At 66.5% G+C, this 23,893-nt stretch overlaps 3 protein-coding genes across 5 annotated transcripts in view; 2 read left to right on the top strand and 1 right to left on the bottom strand.

The window, feature by feature from the left end:
- Positions 1 to 4,326, top strand: part of CHLSN (cholesin) — a 64,595-nt gene extending 60,269 nt beyond the window's left edge. For all 3 annotated transcript variants that reach the window (XM_070414244.1, XM_070414242.1, XM_070414245.1), the window contains 3 exons: positions 2,842 to 3,032; positions 3,424 to 3,505; positions 3,910 to 4,326. In XM_070414244.1, the coding sequence (XP_070270345.1) occupies positions 2,842 to 3,032; positions 3,424 to 3,505; positions 3,910 to 4,095 (459 nt within the window). In that variant the 3' untranslated portion in view covers positions 4,096 to 4,326. The remainder of the gene's footprint in view (positions 1 to 2,841; positions 3,033 to 3,423; positions 3,506 to 3,909) is intronic.
- Positions 4,327 to 6,040: 1,714 nt separating this feature from the next.
- CYP2W1 (cytochrome P450 family 2 subfamily W member 1) lies at positions 6,041 to 11,035 on the bottom strand. The gene is given in 10 exon segments (XM_070417047.1): positions 6,041 to 6,741; positions 6,919 to 7,060; positions 7,358 to 7,542; positions 7,649 to 7,787; positions 8,071 to 8,235; positions 9,252 to 9,409; positions 9,474 to 9,623; positions 9,830 to 9,869; positions 9,871 to 9,993; positions 10,856 to 11,035. Coding segments are annotated over 10 exon segments (1,497 nt in total). The 3' UTR covers positions 6,041 to 6,526.
- A 4,687-nt stretch (positions 11,036 to 15,722) lies between these two features.
- COX19 (cytochrome c oxidase assembly factor COX19) lies at positions 15,723 to 19,143 on the top strand. Its single transcript, XM_070414240.1, has 3 exons — positions 15,723 to 15,840; positions 16,063 to 16,174; positions 18,307 to 19,143. Exons 1-3 carry the CDS (start codon positions 15,759 to 15,761, stop codon positions 18,380 to 18,382), a joined length of 270 nt encoding a protein of 89 aa, XP_070270341.1. The 5' UTR covers positions 15,723 to 15,758; the 3' UTR covers positions 18,383 to 19,143.
- Positions 19,144 to 23,893: the final 4,750 nt, after the last annotated feature.

Genomic DNA, 23,893 nt, shown 5'->3' with positions numbered 1-23,893 from the left:
CCTGTCAGTGTGCACGAATCCATGCACCAGCCACTAGTTTCAAAATAAAAGGTTTCCTTAAAAATTGTGGGAAACACTCATTGGTTTCAGCAAAGGGAAAAGGCAATGTGCTGCCGTGCGTCACCCTTTCATTTTTTAATCGTTTAGGCTCTGACCCTGCGCAGGTGGGGACGGGGCTTCCCCTGGGGAAGGAGGGGGCGCCTCGGGGACAGCGGTTCTGGGACCCGCCTCCGTCCATCCCTGAGCTCCGGGCTCTGCAGGGCCGGGCTGGCTCAGCTTGTGGACAGGGGCTGTGGTTGGGGCCCACTCGGCCTCAGGGGCCTCTGGCGCAGCTCCAGCCGCGGCTGCCCTTTGGGACTGTCCACCTCCGCAAACAGGCTGAGCCAGCAGCTGCCTCTCCCAGCCCAGGCCTCCCGCCCTCCCTGCGGCCGCTCGTGCACACTTCCCTCACCCACTGGGGCTGGGGGGTGGGAGGGGGCGGAGGTGCTCCCCTGAGGAAGCCCAGGCCAGCCCACCCGGGCCTCTGCTGTGATCGTGCTGGGTGGCTGCACCCCCTCCCTCCCAGCCAGCAGCCTCCACATCCCAGGCCGTGTGAGCTCTGGGGACAGAGCAGCGACACCACCCAAGTCCCGCTCCCTGGGCCTCACCCCAGGCCCTGTCAGAGCAGCCCGCCGGCAGCCACTTTCTGATGAAGGAGCGGACGCCAGGCACCGCCTGCCGGGCAGGTGGTGGGAAGCGCCCGGTAAGGCTGGGCTCTGCGGCTGGTGCCAGGCTTCTGGGCGCAGAGTGGTGTCCGGTGCCGGTCAGCCCCTCCGCACCCTCCCCGCCCTCGCTCCTGGGAGCGCCAGCTCCCCGCCTGTGCTCCCTGCCTGTGCTCCCGGCCGGTGGTGGGCGCGTGGCTCCAGACAGCGGCCACAGTGGGTGCGCAGTGTGCATGTGCTCAGCCTGGGGGCCTCGGGTCGCCGGAGGCAGCAGTGGGGTCCTCGTTCGCAGTAGGGCTACGTGCTAGGGCTCTGTCTCTGCTGGAGTTACTCTCCTTTATTCCACGTTTTGGAAAATAAATGCCCAACCCACGCAGGGAGGGTGCTCCAGCACCGCAGAGGCAGCGGTGAGGCAGGTGCGCCCTGGCTGTGGGCCCGGCCGCCTCCGGGCCGACCCTGGGCTTCCACAGACCTCACCCAGGAAAAGCGTGTCCCTGGCCGGACCGCCCCGAGTGTGGGGTCAGTAGCCCCCTCCAGCGGGCAGTGCGGGGTCTGGTGCCTCATCCCGGCTCCGCTGCTGGCGGCCGGGCTAGGCCTGTGCAGAGCCCACACTCTCAGCCCAGCTGCCTCGGAGGCTCCGGCGTCAGGGCTCGTGTCCTGGTGCTGATGGCATGTCCTGGTGCTGGCGGCCGGCGGCCGGGCGCTCTCCGTGTCCCCGCAGACATCTCTGCCCGCAGCCAGGCCCTGCCTCGGCCTCTCCCACTCCTTGTGGACGAAATGCTTTGTCTTCATGCTGGACGCCTGTGGACGGGCGGGCAGGCGGTCATCCCAGCAGCCTGGGGACTGCAGTGCTCGGACCCCGCCCCCACCCCCCACCCCGTCCAGCCCCGGGGCCTGGGTGAGCGCCAGTGCTATGCAGCCTGTCACTCGGGCACGTGTGTGTCTATGTATGTGTGTGTACGTGTGTGCGTGTGCGCGTACGTGTGTGTGTGCGTGTACGTGTGTGTGCGCGTGTACACGAGTGCGCGCAATCGCTGTGGGGAGGGGAACACCCCCCGAGTGACCGTGTACTGTCTCAGGCAGGAAGCCCAGACTGGACAGTCCAGAGCCCTGGGCCATGCTCATGTCTCCAGGGGAAGCCAGGGCCCTTTGGGGGCCCCACCCCCACAGGAAGAGCAGAGAGAGGGTCCCTAGGGCACACCTGCGCCATGGCCGCCCTCAGTCCGACCCTGCTTGGCCTAAGCAAGTGCTGGGGTCCAGTCATGGGCCACCAGACGCAGCCTGGTACCCACGTGGGGTGCACAGCCCAGCGCCCCCTCTCTGCCCCTCGCTGCACTGCACTGCCCGAGGCTGCCGACGGCTGGGTGCTGACCTGAGCCCCGTGTGCTGCCTGAGCCTGGTGGTCAGGCCGTTGGCCAGGAGAGCCCAGCAGCGGGGGACGCCTCGGCGGCGGGGACGGGTGCTTGTCTGCTGCCGCCAGCCTTTCTGCGGTGCCCGCGGGTCCTGGTCATTGCCACCATCCTCTAGGACTGGGCACGCCCCTCCCACACACAGATGCCCCAACCCCTGCCGCCCTGCCCCCCAGCCGGCGGTCGCACGTGCGGGAGCCGGAAGGAGACCCTCGAGGTGGCCTGTGAGGCCGCCACCCCCCAGGCCCTGACGCTGGTGAATTCCACCTGATTCAGGGAGGAGGGAGGGGCTGACGGAGCTGGGTTGGTTTGTTGTTTTAGAAGATTCCAGAAGGAGCGAGTGTTGTCAAGGGATTGGCGCTTTATGGGGGGCCTGGTAGGGGGCGTGGGCGTGGGGGGAGCAGAGGACGGAGGGGGCTGGAGCCCCACTCTGCTCAGCTCTGCTCTGGGGCCTCGGTCCTGGGCCCGTCCCCTGAGGGCCCGCCTGACCCAGGGGCACTTGTCTGGTTGGGAGGGAGGAAGGGGGGCCCTGCCCGGTCAGAGGAGAGCCAGCCACCCCGGACCAGGGCAACACCAGACCCCAGAGCCAGTCTGCTCCCGCCCAGCCCTCTGCGGGGTCAGCTCTGACATGCTGAGTGGGCGCCCGCGGGCCTGCACCCCTGGCCTCAGGCGAGGGCGGGGTGGGGAGTGAGGTGCAGCTGCTGGAACCCTGACGGTCCCCTTCCCCTCAGGAGAGAGCGGAGAGCCTGAGCTCAGAGGCGGAGCTGTCCCCGGAGGAGAAGCGGGTCCTGGAGAGGAAGCTGAAGAAGGAACGGAAGAAAGAGGAGAGAAAGCGGCTCCGGGAGGCGGCGGCCGCGGCCCCGGCCCAGCCCCTGCCAGCCAAGCCCTCGGGTGCCCAGCTGGCCCTGGACTACCTCTGCAGGTGAGAGGCCGCGGGGTGTGGGGGGGGCTGGGCTGTACCCCAGGTCTGTGGTCCCTGGGAGGACGGGGCGGCCCGTTCTGGCCCGGGCTGCTCTGTGCTGCCCGTGAAGTGCCCCTGTCCCCGGCAGACGGCCTGTCACTCGGCAGGTCACCTACAGCTGGGCAGCCGGCGGGGCCCCGCACCCCCCAGAGGAATGGCAGGTGGACCCGGTGCACCCCCGCCTCACCCCGGGCCTCGCTCCATGTCTGCCCTTGGGCTGTGGGGGGGCCCCCAGAGCCCCCTGGACACTGGGAGCCTGGACACTGCCCCGGCCAAGCAGAGGCCACCAGGCCAGTGGTGCAGACAGACCCCCAGGCCTCTGCCTGGTGCTGAGACCCCGTGTTCTCTCCAGCTGGGCCCAGAAGCGCCAGAGCTGGCGGTTCCAGAAGACGCGGCAGACCTGGCTCCTGCTGCACATGTACGACTGCGACCAGGTGTGCGCTGGGGGCGGGGCCGGGGGACCGAGGGGGCGGGGCGGGGACCAGGGTGGCCGGGGGACCGAGGGGGGCGGGGTGAGGGGGGGGCGGGGGTCTCCCAGCCCTGCCTGCACCGCCCCTCCCGACTCTGCCCTGACCCTGCACAGTGGTGCCTCCTTCCTTTCTGTGCTGGGGGCCCAGTTCAAATAGAACCTGGGCGGGGCAGGCCTCCAGCAGGTAAACTCTCCAGCACCCCTCCCCTGGCACCACCCCCCAGGCCCTGGGTCCCCGGGCGAGAACACTGGGCAGCGCCATGGGCCTGAGGCACCAGCGGCAGGACCGGAACCCAGGGCCCACGCTGCAGGCATCAGCCCAGCGTCCTCCTGCCTGGCTGCTGACCGGCCCTCGTCCCTCCTGCACAGGTCCCCGACCAGCACTTCCCCACCCTGCTGGCCTACTTGGAGGGCCTGAGGGGCCGGGCAAGGGAGCTGACTGTGCAGAAGGCTGAGGCCCTGATGCAGCAGCTGGACGAGGCGGATGCTGGCCCGGGCCACCCCCTGCTGGAGAGGAGCCGGCGCGCCCGGCAGGTGCTGCAGCTGCTCTCCTAGGGCCACAGGCCCCTGCCAGGTGCCAGCCCAGCTGCCCTCGGGCCCAGACGCTGCCTGCTTTTCTACCAGGGCCCGGAGCCTGGCAGAGCTCCCCGCCTGGCCGCATGGAGCCTCCCGGGCCTTAGCCGTCCACCTCTTGCCTCCCTGCTTGGGCCAAACCACGGCCTCACTGCCCGCTCCAGGGGAACCGGCTGTACCTCCAATAAAGCGGCCACGCCGGCCACGGCTCTCGTCCTTCGTCCGTCCTGCTTGCTTGCAGGTTGGGAGGGGTGTTTCCTGAGGGAGCGTGTGCGGCCACCAGGCCGTCCTGCCGTGCCTGCCCCAGGACGTGCCGGGCGTCTGTCACCTGGCCCTCCTGCAGGATGGCCCTCCTGTGGGCTGGCCCTTTGCAGTGGCCGCAGTGACCATGGTGCTGCCCTCCCACAGCCGCCACTAGGAACATTCACCTGCTGTCTGTCTGCACGAAGATGGACCTGCTCTCCTGTTCCCAGCAGTGCATGCGTGGGACCCCGGGAGTCACAGGGCTGAGCGCTGAGCACCAGGGGCCCATTCGGGGCGAGGGGAGGAGTCAGGGCCAGAGCCAGTCCCTTGCTGACCACTGGGGCCTCGGCGTCTATTCACCTGCAACCCAAAGCCCTGTCTCGGGGTCACACCACCCCTCCCATCTGGCACCCAGGGGTCAGCACCCCACCGTGCTGTGTGGTAACTTGGGCCCCTCCAGTGCCTGCTGGTGCAGCTCTAGTCGTGATCTCACATACACAGCTATATGCACACACGTGTGTACACACACACAGCTTGTGTGCACACGTGTGTACACATGCAGACACGTGTGCACACCTATGCACGCTCACGTGTCTACATACACACACCTGTTCGTGTGCACGTATACCTGTACGTGCTCGCACATGCACATGCAGGCACACATGGTTGCACACACACACATACACTCCAGGCAGAGAGCCAGAGGGGCTTCGGGACTGAGCCTCAACACCCTCCCAGCCCTGGTGTTTGCCCTGGGGGGTGGCCTCAGCTCCGCTGGGTTTGTTTTGGTTTTTTGGCTCATCTTCCCCTGGGGATAGTTTTCCATTGATTTTTAGAGAGAGGAAGGGAGGCGGGGAGAGAGATATCAGTGTGAGGGAGACACATCCACTGGTTGCCTCCAGCACACACTCCAACCAGGGCCAGGGATCAGGCCTGCAACTGAGGTACATGCCCTTGACAAGAATTGAACCCGAAAAAAAAAAGGAGTTGAACCCAGGACCCTTCAGACTGAGGGCCAACGCTCTAACCACTGAGCAAACCAGACAGGGCTCCGCTGGGCTCTCCATCGGCAGGTGGACATCTCCTCTCCGAGCCCTGGGAGCTGAGGCCGCCCCCTGAGTGCCCTGGAGGGTTTGCTCACCCTCCGGGGCCCTAGTTTTGGTTTTGGGGGGCTTGGGGGGCCCCTGTGGGTGGCTAGGGGCCAGCGCTGGAGCCACAGACAGATCTGGCCAAGGGCACCTCAAGGCAGGGGTGCTGGGCTCAGGTGTTCAGAGCCCGTCGCCCGCCAGCGTGGCCCTGCGTCAGGCCCGCCTGCCCCCCGACCCACACGCAGAGGCCGGGGCCAGACTGCGTGCAGCTCCGGGGATCGGCCCGCAGCCGAGTCCCGTCTGTGTGGCCAGCGATGCCCCCGTCCCAGGCCAGGCTTCCATGGTGAGGAGGGAGGTGAGGCCCGGCAGTGGCTCACTTTTTGGTGTTTTTATTTATATATATTTATTAATTTCAGAGAGGAAGGGGAAGGAGAGTGAAACATCAATGATGAGAGAGAATCACTGGTCAGCTGCCTCTTGCAGGCCCCACACGGATCGAGCCCACAACCCGGGCATGTCTGACCGGAAACCGAACTGTGACCTGCTAGGTTCATAGGTCGACACTCAAACCACTGAGCAACACCGGCCAGGCTCACTCTTGGTTTTTATTACTTTGACCCCACGGGAGGAGGGTGCCCCCACACTGCCTAGTTCGGGGCCTGGCTGCACCCTCGGCAGCCTGTCTTCACGGGGACATGGGGGAGATGTCGCAGAACCGGGCCCAGGGCGGGCGGTGCGGGCTTCATGGGTCAGACGGATTTGGAGGAGAGGCTGCACCAATGGGCACGGGCGCGGGAGGGGCTGGTGGGGGTCCTGGTGCAGACGCAGCGGCTGAACCCCGGGCCGGGGGAGGGGCAGATGGAAAGAGGTGGGGCCCTGGCTGCTCTGGGAGGAGGGACGAGGCCCAGTGTGAGGTGCGGGGCCTGGAGGACGGCCTGCCTCCAGGGCCCACTGCGGCCGAAGGGACAGCTGCCGGCCCCGGGCACACTGCCGGACAGGCCTGTGGTGAGCGAAGGGCTGGTGAGGACCGTCTGTCCAGGCTGCCGCCAGGCCAGTGACCCACACCCTCCCGGGCCCAGAGCTCAGGCCAGGCCTCCTCGGTCAGCGCCCTGGGGCCTGGGCACGGCACACAGGACTTGGGCCGGCGGCCGCATGGTGAAGGCGGGCGCGGGCACGGTGCGCAGGCCAGCGGGGCCGAGGCCGGGCGGGGGCTGCAGGCGGAAGCTCTGGAGGAGGCCGGTGAAGAGCAGGAACAGCTCTGTCCGGGCCAGGCTCTCCCCCAGGCAGACGCGGCGGCCTGTGGGGAAACCGAGGCAGGGGCATCAGCTCCCAGCTGGGCGGGCGGGGGGGGGGGGGCGACTGGGAGTCCAGCCCCCGAGATCCTGGCCCAAGGTCCCAGCCCCCGAGGTCCCAGCCCCCGAGGTTCCAGCCCCCGAGATCCCGGGCCCTGAGGTCCCGGCTCGCAGCTGCCCACCCGCGGAGAAGGGCAGGAAGGCCTCCCGCTTCACGAAGTGCCCCTCGGCGTCCAGGAAGTGACCCGGGTTGAACTGGCCGGGCGTCTCCCACTGGGTCTTGTCCAGGAGCACGGAGCTCAGCAAGGGGACCACTGGCGTGCCCTGCAGGGGGAGCAGCTGGGCTGGCTGGGGAGCCTGACCCCCCGCAGGCCCTGGACAGGAGCCCTGACAGGGTCCCGGGGAGGCCGGCCGCCCGTGAGGGTTGCCCCAGGGTGGACCCTGCACTCGCTGCGCCACCCCGTTTCACAGGGGACCCCAGACCACACAGGGGTCCCTGGCCTACTGCTCTGACGCCCTCCCTGCCACCGTGTGAGCCCAGCATCAGGGCACCCGCAGCCTCCCCTCCCCCAAGAGAGAGCCAGTGAGGCTCAGGGCTGTGGACCAGGCCTGGCCGCCCACCTTGGGGAGCAGGTAGCCGCCCAGCCGGGTGGTGCCCGCCGTGCAGCGGGGCACGTGGGGCAGAAGGGTGATGAACCTCTGCACCTCGTGCAGCACGGCGTTGGTGTAGGGCAGTGCCCGCTGGTCCTCGGGCCGGGGTGGCCGCCCGGGCCCCAGCACCCGGTCCAGCTCCTCCTGCACCCGGTCTGCAGGCAAGAGAGGGCGCCAGTGTCCCTGGGGGCCTCCGTCCCTGGGCCCCGGGGACCCGCCCCCCGGGGGCTGGCGCAGGCGAGGGCGCGGCCGCACACCCACCCTGCACGCTCGGGTGCCTGCCCATCAGGAGGGCCGCCCACTGCAGTGTGGCCGAGGTGGTCTCGGTGCCAGCCATGACCATGTCCAGGACACAGGCTACCACGTTCGTCTCCGAGAGCAAGCCATCGGGGTCTGTCCCCTGCGGGGCCGGTGGGCAGGGCTTACCGGAGGCTGCCCCACGGCCCCCCCAGCTCTGGGCTCCAGAAAAGGGGCAGAAGCCAGACTTGGCGGGAAGGGCAGCGCCAGGATCCCTGAGCACCTGCCGGCACGCGGGGCTCACCCGTCCTCCCAGCTGCCCGAGGCGGCACCGGAGCCCCTCTCACAGGTGGAGATAGGCTCAGGGAAGCCCCAGGCGGCGGGGCGGAGCTGGGCAGGACCAGGTGGGCCCGGATGCCCAGGCCTGGGGGGTGGGGGGGCCACACCTGGCCTTGCTGCCTCAGGGCGTCCACGTAGCTGTGCACGGGGCCTCCCGCGGGCGGCCGTGCCTGGAGGAGGGCCCTCAGGATGGCCCGCACCTCGTCGATCTTCCTCAGGACCGGCCGGTGCAGCTGGAGGAGGGCCCCCAGCCGGGGGTAGATGTTGAACAGCTGGGGGCGGGGCAGACAGCGAGTCGGGGTGGGTGAGGCTCAGTCCCCACAGCCCCGTGTGGTGGGACCAGCGGCCGGAGGAGCCTGGTGACCAGTAACACCTGGGAGACCAAGTGCCCCCTGCTCCCCACCGAACCAAAGCCGGCGGCGGGAGGGCTGGAGGGCGAGGGCTGTGCTGTGGGGAGAGCTGAGTCGCTGCCATTGAAAGGGAGGAGTTGGCACCGTCAGGGCTCGGCCCTCAGCCCCTCTGAACCGGCCAGCGGGGTCGGCATGCAGTCGGCGCTCACTAGATGTGCGCTGTACCTGCACTGTGCGTCCCGGGAGCAAACTACGCACCTGGGCCGGCACCGGGCGGTGAGCGGGCACCGGGCGGGGGCTAGAGCGTCCGGCTGCCGGGTGCCAAGCGGCCAGCCCATATCCGGTGGCTCCGCCATGGGCCTTGGTGCGGCGCTGGGCCCGCGGCCTCCTGAGGGGGGCTCGGCCGTGCAGGGACGCAGCGGCCCCGCCACCTGCTCCCCGACCAGAATTAGGGCTCAGACGCACTGCCCAGCGCGGCGCTGCCAGCCCAGTGCGGGCATGGCCCATGGAGGCGGGGGCGGGTTCGAGGAGTTAACTGAATTTTTTGTGTTTCTTATGGTTCTAGGGGCCTCATGTACAGTTTATAAATACGTTTTGTGACATGTTTATGCATTTCAGTTCTATCGTGTTTTGAAACTTTGCTATTTTCTCCTATCTCTTCATATCGTTATTTTAACCATTTCTCAGTGATTTCTTCCTCAGTGTCCAGCTGTCCTTTGGTTTTGTGTTTCTCGTTCGTGGACGCCCTGCTCCTGGGAGCCTGTGTGGACCAAGTTCATGGCCTTAGGCTTCCTCCACGTGAATCACAAGAATTCTCTGTCCCGGGGGCATTGGGACGTGAGAGATGCTCGGGGGCGTGGCCAAAGGAGGTGGGAGCCACTGCCCTCGCCGACCTCACCCCTCCTGGCTGGTGGCCCTGGCGACCTCTGACCTCTCACCTGCAGGCCGGGCGTCCCCAGCAGGACCATGACGTCGTCGATGAGGCCCAGCAGGGACACGAACACAGGGTCCTGGTAGTCAAACCGCTGGCCGAAGAGGAGCGTGAAGGTGACGTTGGAGGGAGCCCAGCCCAGCAGGGCCAGCGGGAAGGGCCGGCCTGTGGGGGAGACAGGCCTCAGTGGGGAGGGGCCCGGGGAAGGGCCCCCCCGGCCCTCACTCACCTCCGTACTGGTCCAGCTGCCCCACGAGGCACCGCAGCTCCTGCAGGACCTTGTCGGCCCCGGGCCCGCGTCCCACGCCCAGGCCGTGGAGGGTGCGCACGGCGAGCTGGCGGGCGGCTTTCCAGCGAGGCCCCGAGGAGAAGAAGATGCCTGTAGGCCCCGGGGGGGGGGGGCACCCCAGAGGCAGGCGCTCACTGTCCCGCTGTCTCCCCGGCTGGCCTCGTCCCCTCCGGCTGCAGGGTCCCCGCGCACCGCCCCCACCCCCACACGGACACCCTGTCCCCCCTCCCCCGGAAGAGCAGGGCTGGCGACTGCCCCTCCCCACCGGGGGGGCCCTCTCCCCCTCGCAAACCTACCCCTGCCCCCCTGGATGAGCTGGAAGATGGGGATGGGGGGGCCGGTCGGCCAGCTCCTGCCCCGTGCCCACCAGGGCCTCCCGGACCGCCTGGTAGCCGGTCAGCACCACCGTCTTCTGGCCTCCCAAGTGGACGGTGAACACCGGCCCGTACTGTTCTGCGAGCTGGCAGTGGGGGGCCGTGAGGAGAGGGCCGGGAGCCGCACAGCGGGCCCCACAGAGCCCCCTGCACCTTCCGGAAGGGGCACCGCCTGTGGTGCTGGGTGTGGCCGTCCTGGGGGACACTCGGGGGAGGATTGAGGGCTGTGCGCTGGGGTGGCTGCGCTGGAAGCTTGGGGCCTGCACAGGAGCCCAAGCCCCGCCCCTCGAAGGGCCCGCCTGGCCCATGTGTCTCACTCTGACCTCCCCTGGCCGGCGTGAGGGCACAGAACAATATGCCAGCAAGCGCTGGCCTTGGGGGCCCCGTCCCAGTCCCCGCCCTGTTCTGTCCCCACCACACCCCTGGCCGATGTGGGGGCTGCCATCCTCCCGCTGAAGCTGGGGCTGGGGCTCGGCCGCTCTGCCCCAGCGTGCTGGATCGCAGCCTCGGGACCCAGAACCCAGGCCTGCAGCCATGTGCAGCCCCTCCCCACCCACCTGCAGTCTGCCACCCAGGGAGGTGGAACCGCCACCAGCTGCCCCTCTGGTAGGCAGTGGGCAGTGGGCAGCCCCATGAGTGCTGCTGCATGTGCCGCTCCCAGGAGGCCTGCTCCCTCCCCTCCACTGCCCCGAACCTGCCCCTGCAGCAGTCAGGGTCTCTCCAAATGCTGCCTCTTCCAGGAAGTCCTCCTGGCTCTCTGCTCCTTGGATGGCCCATCTTCAACGTGCAGTGGAGCCTTTCTCCTCCCACAGCAGGCGGGCAGTTGGGTCCCTGTGTCCCTACCTGGCTGGACCACGAGCCTCCTAACCCACAGGGGTCCCAGAAAACGAGGGCCCTGCTTCCTCAGGGAAGGGGCGGCGCCCGGCTGCAGGACGCCTCCCCTCTTACCTCCATCAGCGAGCGCTCCTGCTGGGACACCCGCAGCAGATGCAGGTTCCCGATGAGGGGCAGCGGGCGCGGCCCGGGGGGCCAGCGTGGGGCCGGGCGGGGGGCACGGGCACGGGCGTGGGCGCGGAGCAGCACCCAGAGCCCCAGCAGCCCCAGGAGCCCCAGGAGCAGCGGGGCCATGAGGACGAGGTGGTGGGGCCCCCCGTCCCGCCCTGCGCCTTATAGGCCTCCGAGAGGGCGTGCCGCACCCCACACCCACCACCCGAGAATGTGGAACAAGCAGTTTGCAGGGGACAGCCAGGCGGCTTAAAGCGACAGGCGTGTGGGGAATGTGGGGTCGAGTCTGCAGGGGGCGGGCGGGGGCGGTGGGGGCAGGTGCCCCAGCCCTGTGCGTGGGCACCCCGTCAGGCAGGGGAGAGGACCTGGGTGGCCCGTGGCCCCTCCCGGCAGCCCCCGCCTCTGCCTCAGTCTCCCCATCAGAACCAGGACTCCGGGCTTAGAGCCCGGCCCCGCTCCGAAGGGGGAGCCCACCTTCCCTGCTGAGCCTCCCCCCCTGGCCCCGGTCCGAGTTCCTGGGCCTCCCAACCCACCACCACCTGTGCCCACCCGGCCCCTCTCGTGGGCCAGTGGGAGCACCCCGGGCTGGTCCTCGAGGGGCTGCACGCAGACACCTCGGATCCCAGGCGTCAGGTCGCCAGCAGGGCCCCCACCCGGCCCCGAGGGAGCAGCCCTGAGTGACAGCTGCTCCGTCACCTGGGCCTGAGGCACCAGCCTGCGCCAGGACAGGGCGGGGCTGACCGCCCAGAGGCCGGCCCTGCAGCCGGCTGGCGGGTGACAGGTGGCCGGTTAACCAGCCCTTGTCCTGTGCCACACGCTGTCTCCTGAACCCGGTCACCCAGTCGGGAGGGGGGGAGGCGCCTCTTAGGAAGGAGCAAGGAGGGGCGGGAAGCTGTTGGCACCAGAACTGGCCGGGCCTGCTCCCACCACCTGCCCCGACAGGAGGCCACCAGCCCGGCCCCACAGGCTGGGCCCCACCACAGGCCTCTACCCGCCTCCGTGGCTGCCCTGCACGCCTCCGTGGTGGGGTGCTCACACCTTTGCACGTGGCCTGTCCTACCGCCCGGCTGTGGGATACGGGGGGGGGGGGGGGGGGGGGGGGCCGGGGGAACAGCTAATTGTTGGGGCTTCAGTCCTTCGGGCCGAGCTCCCGAACCCAGGCTGCTGCCAGGCGTGTGGCTGGGTCCTGCCGATCAGGGACGGTCACTTCATTGGCAGCTTCGACTGAGCACCCGTGTGTGCGGCTCGGCCAGGAGAGAGGGCGACGGAGCTGGTGGGCGGGGTCCTAGGGCCCCCAGCCTCGCGGAGAACCAGCGGGCAGTGACTCTGCGTCGAGAGCCCCTCGGACAGACGGGGCCTCAGAGGGTCCACCTGGGAGCCGAGTTACAGGGCCCCCCTCCCGAGGGAGCCGCCTGCAGGCGGGCGCAGCCTGGAGGACGGGTCTGTGCAGTCCTGGGCACGTGCCGGTGGGATCCCGGGACCGTCCCCCGGCCGGGCGCTGGCCAGCTCTGCCATGGGGCCTTCAGCTCCTCCTGGCAGCCTGGAGGAGGCCTCCTCGACGGAGGAGGAAGCGGGGGTTCAGCTGAGAGGTCCTGGTACGCTGGCAGGTAAGGGGGGTCAGGGCGGGGTCCCCAAAGTTTCCGCCAAGTCTCAGGATTGACCCCTCTGACCCCTATTCTGGGAACGAGGGGCAGAGGCCACGACCTATGACCCGAGTCTGGGAAGCCACACAGCTTTGTCCCGGCCAGGGGAGGGGGCAGGGCTCCAGAACAGTCTGTCCCACTGCCCTCAAGTCCACCCCTCAGGGGTCCTGGCACCAGGTGGGCCCTTCAGAGCCCTGGCCCCCCTCTGGGGCGGCTGAGGGGCCTGTGCCTGGCGTGGGGTGGAGTTGGTCTGTCTGGGTGCCCGCAGGGTCCAGCCTGGGGGAAGCCCCAGAGGCCTCAGATGGGGGTGTCTGGACCCTTATGGGGCCACTGCGTGTGGGCAGAGCTGGGCCCCGGGGGCTCGGGGAGGACCTTCTGAGGCCCCAGGTCCTGGTGGCCCCGCATTCCTCCGTGTCCCCCAACAGGTCAGGGCTCCTCTCCCTGTGTCTGTGAGCCTCTCCGCTCGGCCCCCTCAGGAGCCCTCGACCTGGGGTGCAGCCCGCCCTCCCCCAGGTCACCTCGTCCGGTTCCTCCCGTAGTCACACCTGCGGAGAACAGGTGGGCCATCTCCTGTGGGGCCACCGGTCAGCCCACAGCAACGCTGACCCGCTCTGTCTGGGCTCCTCACAGGCACCCGGCGGAGGGCCCAGATGTCGCCCCGGCCTCAGTGACGGGGAGCCCCCGCCCCCACCCGCTGTGCCCCCGGCTCCCGCGCCTCCCAGTTACCTGTGTGCTTCCTCACACCTCTGCCCACTTCTCGTCCTGGACACAGAGCAGGTTCAGATGTGACACCTTCCCCGGGGGGTGGGGAGGAGCCGCCTGCCTGGCCTGGGCCTCCGAACCAGCTGCTAAAAATACCTGTGGGCAGATTTCTCCGTGCTCGGGTGCAAGGGACGTAAAATCCATCCCGAGAAAGGGGGTCCCTGAGCCGGGGTTGCTGCCTGTCAGATTCCGGCAGGTGGTCCTACTGTGACGGGTGAGGTCAGGTTCCCGCTGACGCAGCCGGAGCCCAGGCTCTGGGCCCCTCCTCTGCTGCTCCTGCGTTTCCTCTGGACACGGGGTGCCCTGTCTTACAGGGGGCTCTCCAGCCTGAGGCTGAGCCACCCCAGCGGGTCTGCCCAGGCTGCGAATCCACGAGGGAAGCGAGGGGTCGCGGCCTGAGTCTGGCCGGACGTGTCCACAGGCCCCCGGCCGGGACTGGGCCTCGGTGTCCCCGTGTAAGACGAGGATCAGGACAGACACTGACTAGGCTCACGCTTCAGGGAGCATCGACCGGTGCCTACTGCGCGCCGGCACCCTCCCGGCCGCGGGACCCTTGGGAAACAGCCTCCGCACTGGGGGGCTTCCAGAAACATTGGCTCCTCCCCTGCTTTTCTTAGCTGCACAGCTGAGCTCTGTCCCCCACGGAGGAGTCCATTAAAAGCTGGCTGTCACCTCAAGGTCACGACCCCGCCGGGCCACCGGCCGAGGCTGCGGGCAGGGGGTGGGGCTGCCCCTTTTACTGCCGAGTGGTTCCATCTAGTCGAGTGGAAAGTGCGACTTGCTGGTGATAAAGCCGCTATTGTCCGCGGCCCTGGAAGCTGCTAATGAGTAACTGTGTGGCCCCGGCTCCAGCCTGTAAAAGGGTTGTTTATGCGACAAGAACAAGGTGCAATTTTCCTTCTGCGGTTGTCAGGGGGCCCAGAGGCCCCGCCGGTCAGGGCCCAGGCGACGGGATGGGTGTCCAGCAGCCCTGGGTGTCCCCAGGGACCCACTCACACGGGTGCCCGCTCTGTGCTGCCCCTCCCCCCACAAAGCAGGTGCGGCCACAGGCACCCGATCCAGCGATGCCCGCTGGGGAGGCACCCGGCAAGGTGGGGGCCTCCTGGGGTGGGGGCACCCAAGCCAGGCCTGGAGGAGGAGCTGGCCCTGGGGCGGGGCTGTGGGGCCCGTTGGCAGGCAGCTGCCTGGAAGCCTGTGTTTGGAGGTGGCTGCTCCTCCTGACCCTGAAGGGGTGGAGGTGGAGGTGCCCAGCATTCAGGGCTGGGGGAGGGCTGGGGTCTCCACTGAGCCTCTCACTGTTGTCGTTGTTGCCACAGCAACAAGGAATGACGGCCAGGGGCCCGCCTCTCCAGGATGCCCTTGTTCCCACAAGGATTCGGGGAATGCAGGAGAAACGGTCCTGGCGGAGTCACAGCTCCGGTGAGGCCATTGCGGGTGGGCCCTACGCCAGCGATTAGCGGGAAATCCGGACACAGACACGCCCCCAGGGAGAGGCCGGGAGCGGGTGGAGGCTGCGATCAGGTGATGGGTCTACATCCCAGGAACCCCAAGGACTGCCCGCAGCCCCTGGAAAAGAGGGGAGCCCGGCGGCGGCTCAGCGGCTGAGCGTTGACCTACGAACCGGGAGGTCACGGTGTGATTCCCGGTCGGGGCACAGGCCCAGGTTGCGGGCTCGATCCTCGGTTCCATCTGTGATTGTCTCTCATCACTGATGTTTTTCTCTCTCTTTCTCTTCCTCTCCAAAATCAACAAACACATAATAAAGATAAAAATGTATTTTAAATGAATAAGATAAAACTTTATTTAAAAAAATAAAAAAGAGGGGAGAGTCACCGCGCAGAAGGGACCAGCCTGCGGGCACCCCCGGGCGCAGAGTAAATCTCTGTCGTCCTGAGCCGCCCGGGAAGCTCATCACTCCCCCGTCACTGCCTTTCTGCCAGGTGAGCGACAGGCAGGCCCTGGCGGCCCCAACACCGCGGCCCCGCAGCCGGCCGGGCTCCGTGTGCTCCGTGTGCTCGGAGGCTGCGTCCCGGGGCCGCTGCTGAACCTCCCGCGCTGGGTGCTGTGAGTGGTTCTCAACCTTCTGGCCCTTTAAATGCAGTTCCTCATGTTGTGACCCAACCATAAAATTGTTTTCGTTGCTACTTCATAACTGTAATGTTGCTACTGTTATGAATCGTAATGTAAATATCTGATATGCAGGATGGTCTTAGGCGACCCCTGTGAAAGGGTCGTTCGCCGGCCAAAGGGGTCGCGACCCACAGGTTGAGAACCGCTGGGCGCTGCGGGGAGCCTGCGCGGGAGAGGGCGGGGCCCCAGCGGTGGGGCGGGGCCTCGAGGGTGGGCGGGGCCTCACTGCGAGGGCCGCTCGACGCGCTCGGCGCTCGGCCGGCGGCCTGCGTAGTGCGTGCACCGCCCGTGGAGGCTCCGGCGCCACCATCATGTCTACGGCCATGAACTTCGGGTCCAAGAGCTTCCAGCCGCGGCCGCCGGACAAGGGCAGCTTCCCGCTGGACCACTTCGGTGAGCGGCGCGGGGTCTCGGGCCGCGGGGGGCGCCCGTCGGCGCGTCTCGCGAGATGTCCGGCACCTCAGTCACCTCTCGGCCTGAGGTCTGCGGTGGCTAAGCTCCCGGGCCAGTCAGGGCTCCGGGAGGTCGGTGCTGCCGTCCGCAGCGTTTCACGGGGCACCTCAGGCACAGCCCGGGCGCTTTGGGGACAAAATGCTGCCTTCGCTCCCGTCCCAGGTGAATGCAGACGCTTCCAGGAGAAGTTCATGAAGTGTCTCCGCGAAAACAAGTTTGAGAACGCGCTGTGCAGACACGAATCCAAAGAATATTTAGAGTGCAGGATGGAGAGGCAAGTGCGGGCCCCGCCCCCGGCCCCGCCCCCATCGGCTCGCCCCCGCCTCCGCCCGGACGCTGCTTTCCCAGAGGCCCCTGCGGCCGCCCCTGTCTCCTTGGGGACGCGGCTTTCCCAGAGGCCCTTGCGGCGCCGGGTCCGTCCTGCCCAAGCTGGGGCCGGCGCGTGCGCACGGGAGCTTCTCCCTCGGGGCACCCTGCGCGGGCCGCGTTCCTCCCGGCAGCGTCTCCGCAGACCGGGGTGGGTGCCGTCGCTGCGGCTGCGGACCGAGGGAGGAGCCGGAGGCGGGGCGCAGTGGCTCCCGCCCCCTTGGCCCTGTGTTGTGCGGTTCGGAATGTGCCGGCGACGGGAGGCAGTGGGCACCTAAAGGTGGGGGGTGGAGGACTTCCGACGGCGCCCGGTTCCCAGCCACTTCTGTATTATTTCTTGTTGTTAATCCTCACCCGAGGGTATTTTTCCATGGACCTTTTTTAGAGAGAGGGGGATAGAGGGGGAGACAAACGTGGGTGGGGGGGGGACACGTGGATGGTTGCCTCCTGCAGGCGCCCTGACACAGGCCGATGCTCTATATCCTGAGCCAAACTGGCCGCTTAAACACGACCACAGTGTGGCCTCTGGCCCTTCCCGCTCCTGACCGCCTCTCGGACCACCGCCGGCGGAGGCCTTGACTTCAGGGTCCCCCACGGGGTGAACCCAAGTGATCTCCCCCAGAACCCCTGAGCCTGCAGTGGGCTCCCCCTGCCTTAGGGGGTGCTCACAGGCTTCAGGGCCAGTGCGTCCCTGGGGGTCCTGGGCCCGCCCACCGCAGGGAAGTCAGGCTGCAGCTCTGAGAGCTGTTGGCCAGGCGTCCTCCTCACCAGGACCGAGAGGGTCCACTGTGGGCCTGGCCCAGTGTGAGCCCACTGCCCTGGAGTTACTGTGACCTGCTGCCAGTCCACCCTGTGCTGACCGGGCTGGCCGTTCGGCGGACATCTCCCTGAGCTTTTGTTAGCCTGCCCCTCGGAGCCCAGGATGCTCTTACCCGGCACCTGACCACCCCGCCAGGCCGGGCACACCTCCCAGCCAGCACACGGTTCAGAGGCACCTGGCACTGCTGTCTGAGCTCGGGCCGCTTTGGCTTTTCAGCCGCCGGCCTGCAGGTGCAGCTGCCCTTTCAGTCCTGCGCGTTGTTGCCCAGGTTCCCGGGATCTGGCCTCCCTGCCGCCCGCCCACCCTGTCTCCAGCGACAGGCCCCTCCCAGCCCCTTGGCTGCCTCTCCTGTGGAACTCCTTGCTGGGCACCGCCTTCTGGGGACCTTCCCGGGTGTAACCTGAAACCACTGAACACACAGCTCACACTGGTAGGGGCAAGTGTGCTAAGCAAGGAGCTTACCTACCAGCTTGTCCAGCCCTTTTGGGGACACAGACAACTTACTTAGCCTGTCCTCCGCGTAGACTTTTTATGTTTAAGTGGATCCTGGCTTTTCGCAGTGGAGATTGTCCAGCACGTGCAGAGTAGAGAGCAGTCCAATGAGCCCTGCCCTCGTCCCCCGGCGCCAGTAATTGCCCACATTTCTCCATCTTTCTCCCGTCCCCACCCCCCTTCCATTTGCTGAGTCTGAGAGCAAGTCCTGAGCACCTGGCTGATGAAGCAGCTCCGGTGGTTTTCCGAGTGGGGACGGCTGCAGGGGACCCGGGGGGCGTGGGTGCAGGTCATTCCGGGCTGTTTGTGTTCTCAGCAGCGTGGCCAGCGCACACAGGCCCACAGAACCTGTTGTGTCTGAGCATCGCAGGTGTTCATAGTGCCCAGCGTGCCTGGGGCGGCTCGCCCGCAGGGGTGCAGGGCGCACACGCTCAGCGTTGGAAGCGGGGGTGGCAGTGATGGTGGCCAGCGAGGGGCGGGTACCGGCACGTCCGGGAGGTGAGCGGGGGCCTCAGAGCTGCCTCCCCACACAAAACAACGCAGACCCAGCTCTTTCCCGGCCTATGAGTGGGAGGCAGGAGGGGCTCTGGGCTCCCAGGCACCTGCCCCGGCGCCTGAACAGCAGGAGGCTGGTGAGGACCAGGTCCCTCCAGTGGGATGGCAGCCTGGGCACCTGGGCGCTGCTCCTCATTCTCCCTCCACCTGACACCTGTCTGTCTGTCTTTCAGGCAACTGATGGCACAGGAACCACTGGAAAAACTGGGGTTTGGAGATTTGATGGATGGAAAGGCAGACAAACACTAATTCTCACGGGGATCACGTGGGGTGTGGCTGAGAATGGGGCCTCGAGGCCCTCGGGGCACCTCGGTGGGCGGGGCTCGCAGCCGGAAGGGCTCATCCTCCGCCTCCTGGATCACTGTGAGAGATGATCTTCCCCCGGGTGCGAGTTCTGTCTAAAATGCACGTGGGACGGCTTCCTGTCACCTGGGAGGCCCGTGACGGTGACAGACTGAGTCTCGTCTGTGAGTGGACACTCGAGCCGCATCTTGTAACACTGGACGTTTGTGAATTTTAGAAAACTTCCCTGGAAAAATGGTTTTCTTTCCCGTTTTTATAAAACAAAACAATGAAGAAGCAGAATCCAAGAGTATCTGTGATATATGAGAAAGATGTTAGAAACTGCAGAAGTGGCCCTGGCTGTGCGTCCAGATGGTTAGCGCATCCTGATGTGCCAGGGTTGTGGGTTCAGTCCCCAGTCGGCACATAGAGAACCAACCAGTGAGCAAGGGGAACAACAAATCTATGTCTCTCAGTAAATTAAAAAACAACAAAATTGCCGAAACCGGTTTGGCTCAGTGGATAGAGCGTCGGCCTGCGGACTGAAAGGTCCCAGGTTCGATTCCGGTCAAGGGCATGTACCTGGGTTGCGGGCACATCCCCAGTAGGGAGTGTGCAGGAGGCAGCTGATCGATGTTTCTCTCTCATCGATGTTTCTAACTCTCTTTCCCTCTCCCTTCCTCTTGGTAAAAAATCAATAAAATATATTTAAAAAAAAATTAAAATCTGTGTTGACTGGATTAAAAGAAAGTTTAAACTAGAAATATCCGTGTGTTTGTACCAAAGGAAACTCCGGCATCAACGAGAATGGCTGCCAGCCTGCGGCTTAGCTCTGCCTCGGAGCCATGTTGTTTCTCACAGCCAGGCCGTGGGGCCCACAGGGAGCACCCCGTGCACAGAGGGGAGGGGGGAGCGCCCAGCCTGACGCCCCGACAAGGCACAGGTCACTCCGTGGTTTTCTTGCCAAGCGCATAGCGAGGAAGCCCAGTGCTCAGAGCGTCCGGTCCGGGAGGACACTGGGCCGTCCCAGGCTCCAGGCTCCGTGGCCCAGGCCAGGGGAACGGGCGGGAGGCTGCCGCTGAGGGTCTGCAGGTGGGTGGCCATGGCGATCCCGCCCTTGTCCTGTGATCAGGTAAGATGCTATGGAGAAACTGGGCCTGTGACGCTCTGTTTTTGTAGCTTTTGGGGAGTCGGGGGTTGTTTCAAAATGAAAAAATACTGTGTGTGGAACTCTTTGCAGTTGAACTTTCTGTGGACATTGGGGAGGTTCGGGTGATGCGACACACAGGGTCTCGGAGCCAGGGAGGCGGAGGAGGGCCAGTCTGAGAAGAGCCGGCGTGGGGATGGCGGGCGGCTCCTGACAGTAAAAACAGGACGCAGGGCCCGCCGTCCGCCCGCTCCTGTGTGTGAAGTGCGTTCACTCCTCGGCCCTGGCCCTCGGCCCCAGAGTCAGCAGGGGCACCATGTCTCCAGGGCCTTGGGGAGGGGTCAGGAGCACGGCCAGGCTCAGGCCCTCCTCAGTCTGGCCCTTGTCTACCACCCCCCCCTCTCCGCCTCATCCACACATGTCATGGCTGGGGGTGCAGGGCTGGGTCCCCCTCGCCCCTCGCCCTGTGCTGCCTCCACTGCAGCCACACCCCAGCCTTCAGGAGGCCCCTTCCCTCCACATAGTTCCCAGAAACCCAAACGAGGAGGCGTGTTCCTGAGGGGTCTGGAGCCTGAAACCCCCGAGGGGCCACGTCTCTGCTGGGGGCTCTGGCGAGACCCCTGCCTTTCCCGGCGTCTGGAGGTGCCTCGTGCTGTGGCCTGTGGCCTGTGCTCCCTCCTCTCTGCTCCCTCCCATCTTCCTGCTCTGCCCGCTCCCCCCCGACACCTCCCTGTGACAGGACCCGGGGATGCCCTGACCTGGGTCGCCCTGGCCTGGGTGGCGTCTCGTTCTGGAACCTGTGGCGCTGGCTTTGTGGGCACTGACGGTGAGGACAGGCTGCTCCCAGTAGACGGGGTCGGCCAGGGCATGTGTGACACAGTCCCTCTCGGAGTGTTTGTCCACCACACGGCTCCTGGTCTGGGGGGCGGGGGAGCACGTTGGGGTCCCTGTCCGGGCTGGCATGGCCGACATTACCTGGCTCCCTTCCCAGTTCTCTTCACGACTTTCACAGCAAGCACGTCTCGTTTTTATAGAAACAGTAAAGCCGTTAGTCAAGAGCAGCTCATTGTGTTTACTGGTGATTTTACATCGTCTATAAATGATGTGCCTGTGGCTGTCATTTTATGTCCATAAGCGCAGCCCAGCTCATCTGCCCTGGTTTCTGTGGTGGAATCCAGTGTGGCTTTGCTGGCAGCCGCCAGGCACGAAGGGCTGGTGAGGGGCTCCATGGAGAGGCAAGCGGGGTGGTCAGAGCCGCCTGGTGGCCCAGCACAGAGGGCTTCTCCCCCACCTCCCGGAGCCTGAGCCTGGAACGTGGAGCCAGAGCCTGAGCCTGGAACCTGACCCCGGACCCTGGAGCCTGAGCCCGGAGCCCAGAGCCTGAGCCTGGAGCCAGTGGAGGGCTGGCCGAGGGAGGGGGAGGGGCGGGGTCCTTTGTGGCTGAGGACACGAGGGAACGTGTGAGCCGGAGCGTGAGCTTTGTCTGGAATAAAGTTCCGAGTCTCCAGGCTCCTCCGGGGCACAGAGCCCGTTGCACAGCTGTGTGCCACGCACGGGGCGGCAGGACCGCCTCCTGGACAGACCCCCGCCTGGGCTCCCTGGGGTCAGCCCTCCTGCGGGAGGCCTGGCAGGACACTACCCACCCCCTTACTTTCTTAGGGGACACGCCCTGTGGCGGCGCCCACCATGCTCAGCTGGGCTCCAAGGTGTGGGGTCTGTGGGACAGGTGTCTCCTGGGGGCCTGGCCCCTGCCCTGAGCCTCCCCAGGAATTCGGGGGCCTCCTGGTGCTGGGCCTGGCGGGGGGGGGGGGCTCATCCCAAAGGCCTGCAGGTGGGTCTCCCGTGGGAGCCGTGCGGCCTGAGCGTTCTATAACAGCCGAGGGGGTTCCTGGTCTGGGACCTGGACGGTCAGATCTGGAGGCGGCCGCCGCAGAGGTGAGCTCTCGGAGGGCAGGGGCCAGGCGCAGCCTCGCGGAGCCTGCTGTCCCCTCGCGGGCACACGCCGACCCCACACGGTGAGGGCCCAAGGGTGCCACGTCCCCTGCTGAGCCCTCCCTGCTCCAGGGACGCCCTGGAGAGGGTGCTGCGGGGCCAGGACAGGGAGCGTTGTTCCCGAGTCCCACCCGAACCTCCGGCTCCCAGGGTTGGACCAGCAGCTCTAGTCCCAGGTGGCGCTGCTGGAAGGACAGAGTCCCGGACGGTGTGGGGACGGGCTGGGACACCTCCTCCGGGGGTCTGCCTGCCGGTCCCGCCCTCCTGAGGATGCTGGGCTGGGGGCCCTTTGGGGGTGGGGCTGGTCCGCCCAGTAATTGGGCCAAACCCTCAGGAAACTTCTTCTCCTCTGACCCACTGCACCTCCAGGACGGAAGGTGGCAGCGTGGCGGCCCCTGCTGGACGTCGGTGGCATTGCAGCGCCGAGGGGGGTCACCCGGGAACCTGAGGGTGGGACCCAGGTCTTCCTGACATGCCAGGGTGTCCCCCTGAGGCTCATCAGTGCCCCCGCCCCCACCCCGTGGGCAGCACCGCGGTCCACCTCCGCTTGGGGCAGGTGCCTGCTCACCTGGTGGCCCAGGCTCGCCGCCCACACCTGCAGACAAGTGCCCGGGCAGGGGCTGCGGAGGTAGGAATGGAGCTGGGTTCCCGCGCTGGAGACCAGAGAGGGCTGCGGGGGGCTCACCCCGAAGGCCAGCGCTCTGTCTGGGGCGCGTGGGGAGCGCGGGGTTGGGGTTCGGGAGATCCCCTGTGCCCGTCCACCCTCCCTGCATTTAGACACGGCGTTTTCTGGTGACATCCTCTCGGCCGTGGGATTGGCTGCGCTCAACCAGCTTCTCGCTGGGCCGTAGCTGAGGCTTCATCGCCTGAGGCCTCTCACCGGGGCTGGGAGGACGCCAGGCACTGGGGCATCGTGGGCTCCCTCCGGCTCACTCCACTGGTCTCCACAGGGAGGCAGCCTGAGAGGTGCGGGCTCCGTACCTGGCTTCCCAGGCTCAGCTCCCCAGGAGAGACTGAGAGACAGAGAGGGAGAGAGACTGAGATGCAGATAGAGACAGAGAGAGATAGGAAGAGAGAGATGCAGATACAGAGAGAGAAAAACAAAGAAAGAAAAGAAATCTGAGAGCTTGTGCACCAGGTGGAGGTGACTTCCTGTCAGGGCCCAGCCTTGGCAGTCACGTGGGCCTTGTAGCCATTCTGCACTGTTTGAGCAGTCAGAACCCCACCCAGACTCAAGTTGAGAACAGAGATCCCTCCTCTCAGTGGATGGATGGGTGGGTGGATGGATGGTGGGTGGTGGGTGGGTGGATGGATGGTGAGTGGATGGATGGATGGTGGGTGGGTGGATGGATGGATGGATGGGTGAATGAATGGATGAGTGGATAGATGGATGGATGGATGGATGAATGAATGGATGGGTGGGTGGGTGGATGGATGGATGGATGGATGGGTGGATGGATAGATGGGTGGGTAGGTGGATGGATGGATGGATGGATGAATGCATGGATGATTGGATGGATGGATGGATGAGTGGGTGGATGGATGGATGGATTGTGAGTGGGTGGATGGGTGGATGGATGGATGGGTGGATGGGTGGACAGAAAAGGAAATACAAGCCCCATTACACCTCTCCAGGCCCATCCCACATGTTGGTGCAGGGACCTGGTCACACAGACCCACTCAGAGGCAGCTGGTTTGAGGTGGGTAGAGCCCAGTGACCTGTGAAAAGCATCCCACCTCCCACCCTGTGTTCTGTGAGGCTGTAGGGCTTCCCGGCTCCTCCCTCTGGGGTGTGTGGGGTTCCTCATGCTGGTCTCTGGCCTCAGGCCCAAGGTGTGACCCAGGAGACAACCCCCGTGAGGTGCATGGCCCAGCCCTTCCCAGCCTCAGTCTCCCCATCCGCTACGGTACATGGGGCCAGCTTCTGGGGGGCTGCTGAGGGGGTGGAATCAGGACCCCGTCACGCGTGGGGGCTGCATGGGCTCAGCACAGCCGGGACGTCCGTCAGGCCCAGAGCAGGAGAAGCGGGAGAAGCTGGTCAGTCCCGTTGGAACACGTGGGAAATGCTTTGGACCGAGGACGCCCGCAGATGGACCCGCCGCGGCCCCTCTGAGCGGTGCACACCGCCGGGCGTGTTCTCAGGCCGTGCCCGAGTGAGGTGTGTCGCTGCCTCACGCATGTGTGTGACGAGCTCTGGGTGGGGACGACCCTGTGTGTCCGTCACCTGCCGGTGGACACTGGCTGCTCCCACCTCTAGCTGCTGGGACTCGTGCGGCCGTGAGCGAGTGTGCAGGCCCCTGTGCCCAGGAGTGGACTTGCTGGGTGGTGGTCACTGCATT

The sequence above is a fragment of the Myotis yumanensis genome, unplaced genomic scaffold, assembly GCF_028538775.1.
Source record: "Myotis yumanensis isolate MYYU_CA2020_CCGP unplaced genomic scaffold, mMyoYum1.0.hap1 SCAF_5, whole genome shotgun sequence".
Taxonomy (NCBI): domain Eukaryota; kingdom Metazoa; phylum Chordata; class Mammalia; order Chiroptera; family Vespertilionidae; genus Myotis; species Myotis yumanensis.
This window is presented reverse-complemented; position numbering and strand designations above follow the sequence as displayed.

Coding starts and splice junctions, on each gene's coding strand:
- COX19 (XM_070414240.1), top strand. CDS start 15,759: ATGTCTACGGCCATGAACTTCGGGTCCAAGAGCTTCCAGCCGCGGCCG. Junction 15,841..16,062: donor CTTCCCGCTGGACCACTTCG/GTGAGCGGCGCG, acceptor CTCCCGTCCCAG/GTGAATGCAGACGCTTCCAG. Junction 16,175..18,306: donor TTAGAGTGCAGGATGGAGAG/GCAAGTGCGGGC, acceptor TCTGTCTTTCAG/GCAACTGATGGCACAGGAAC.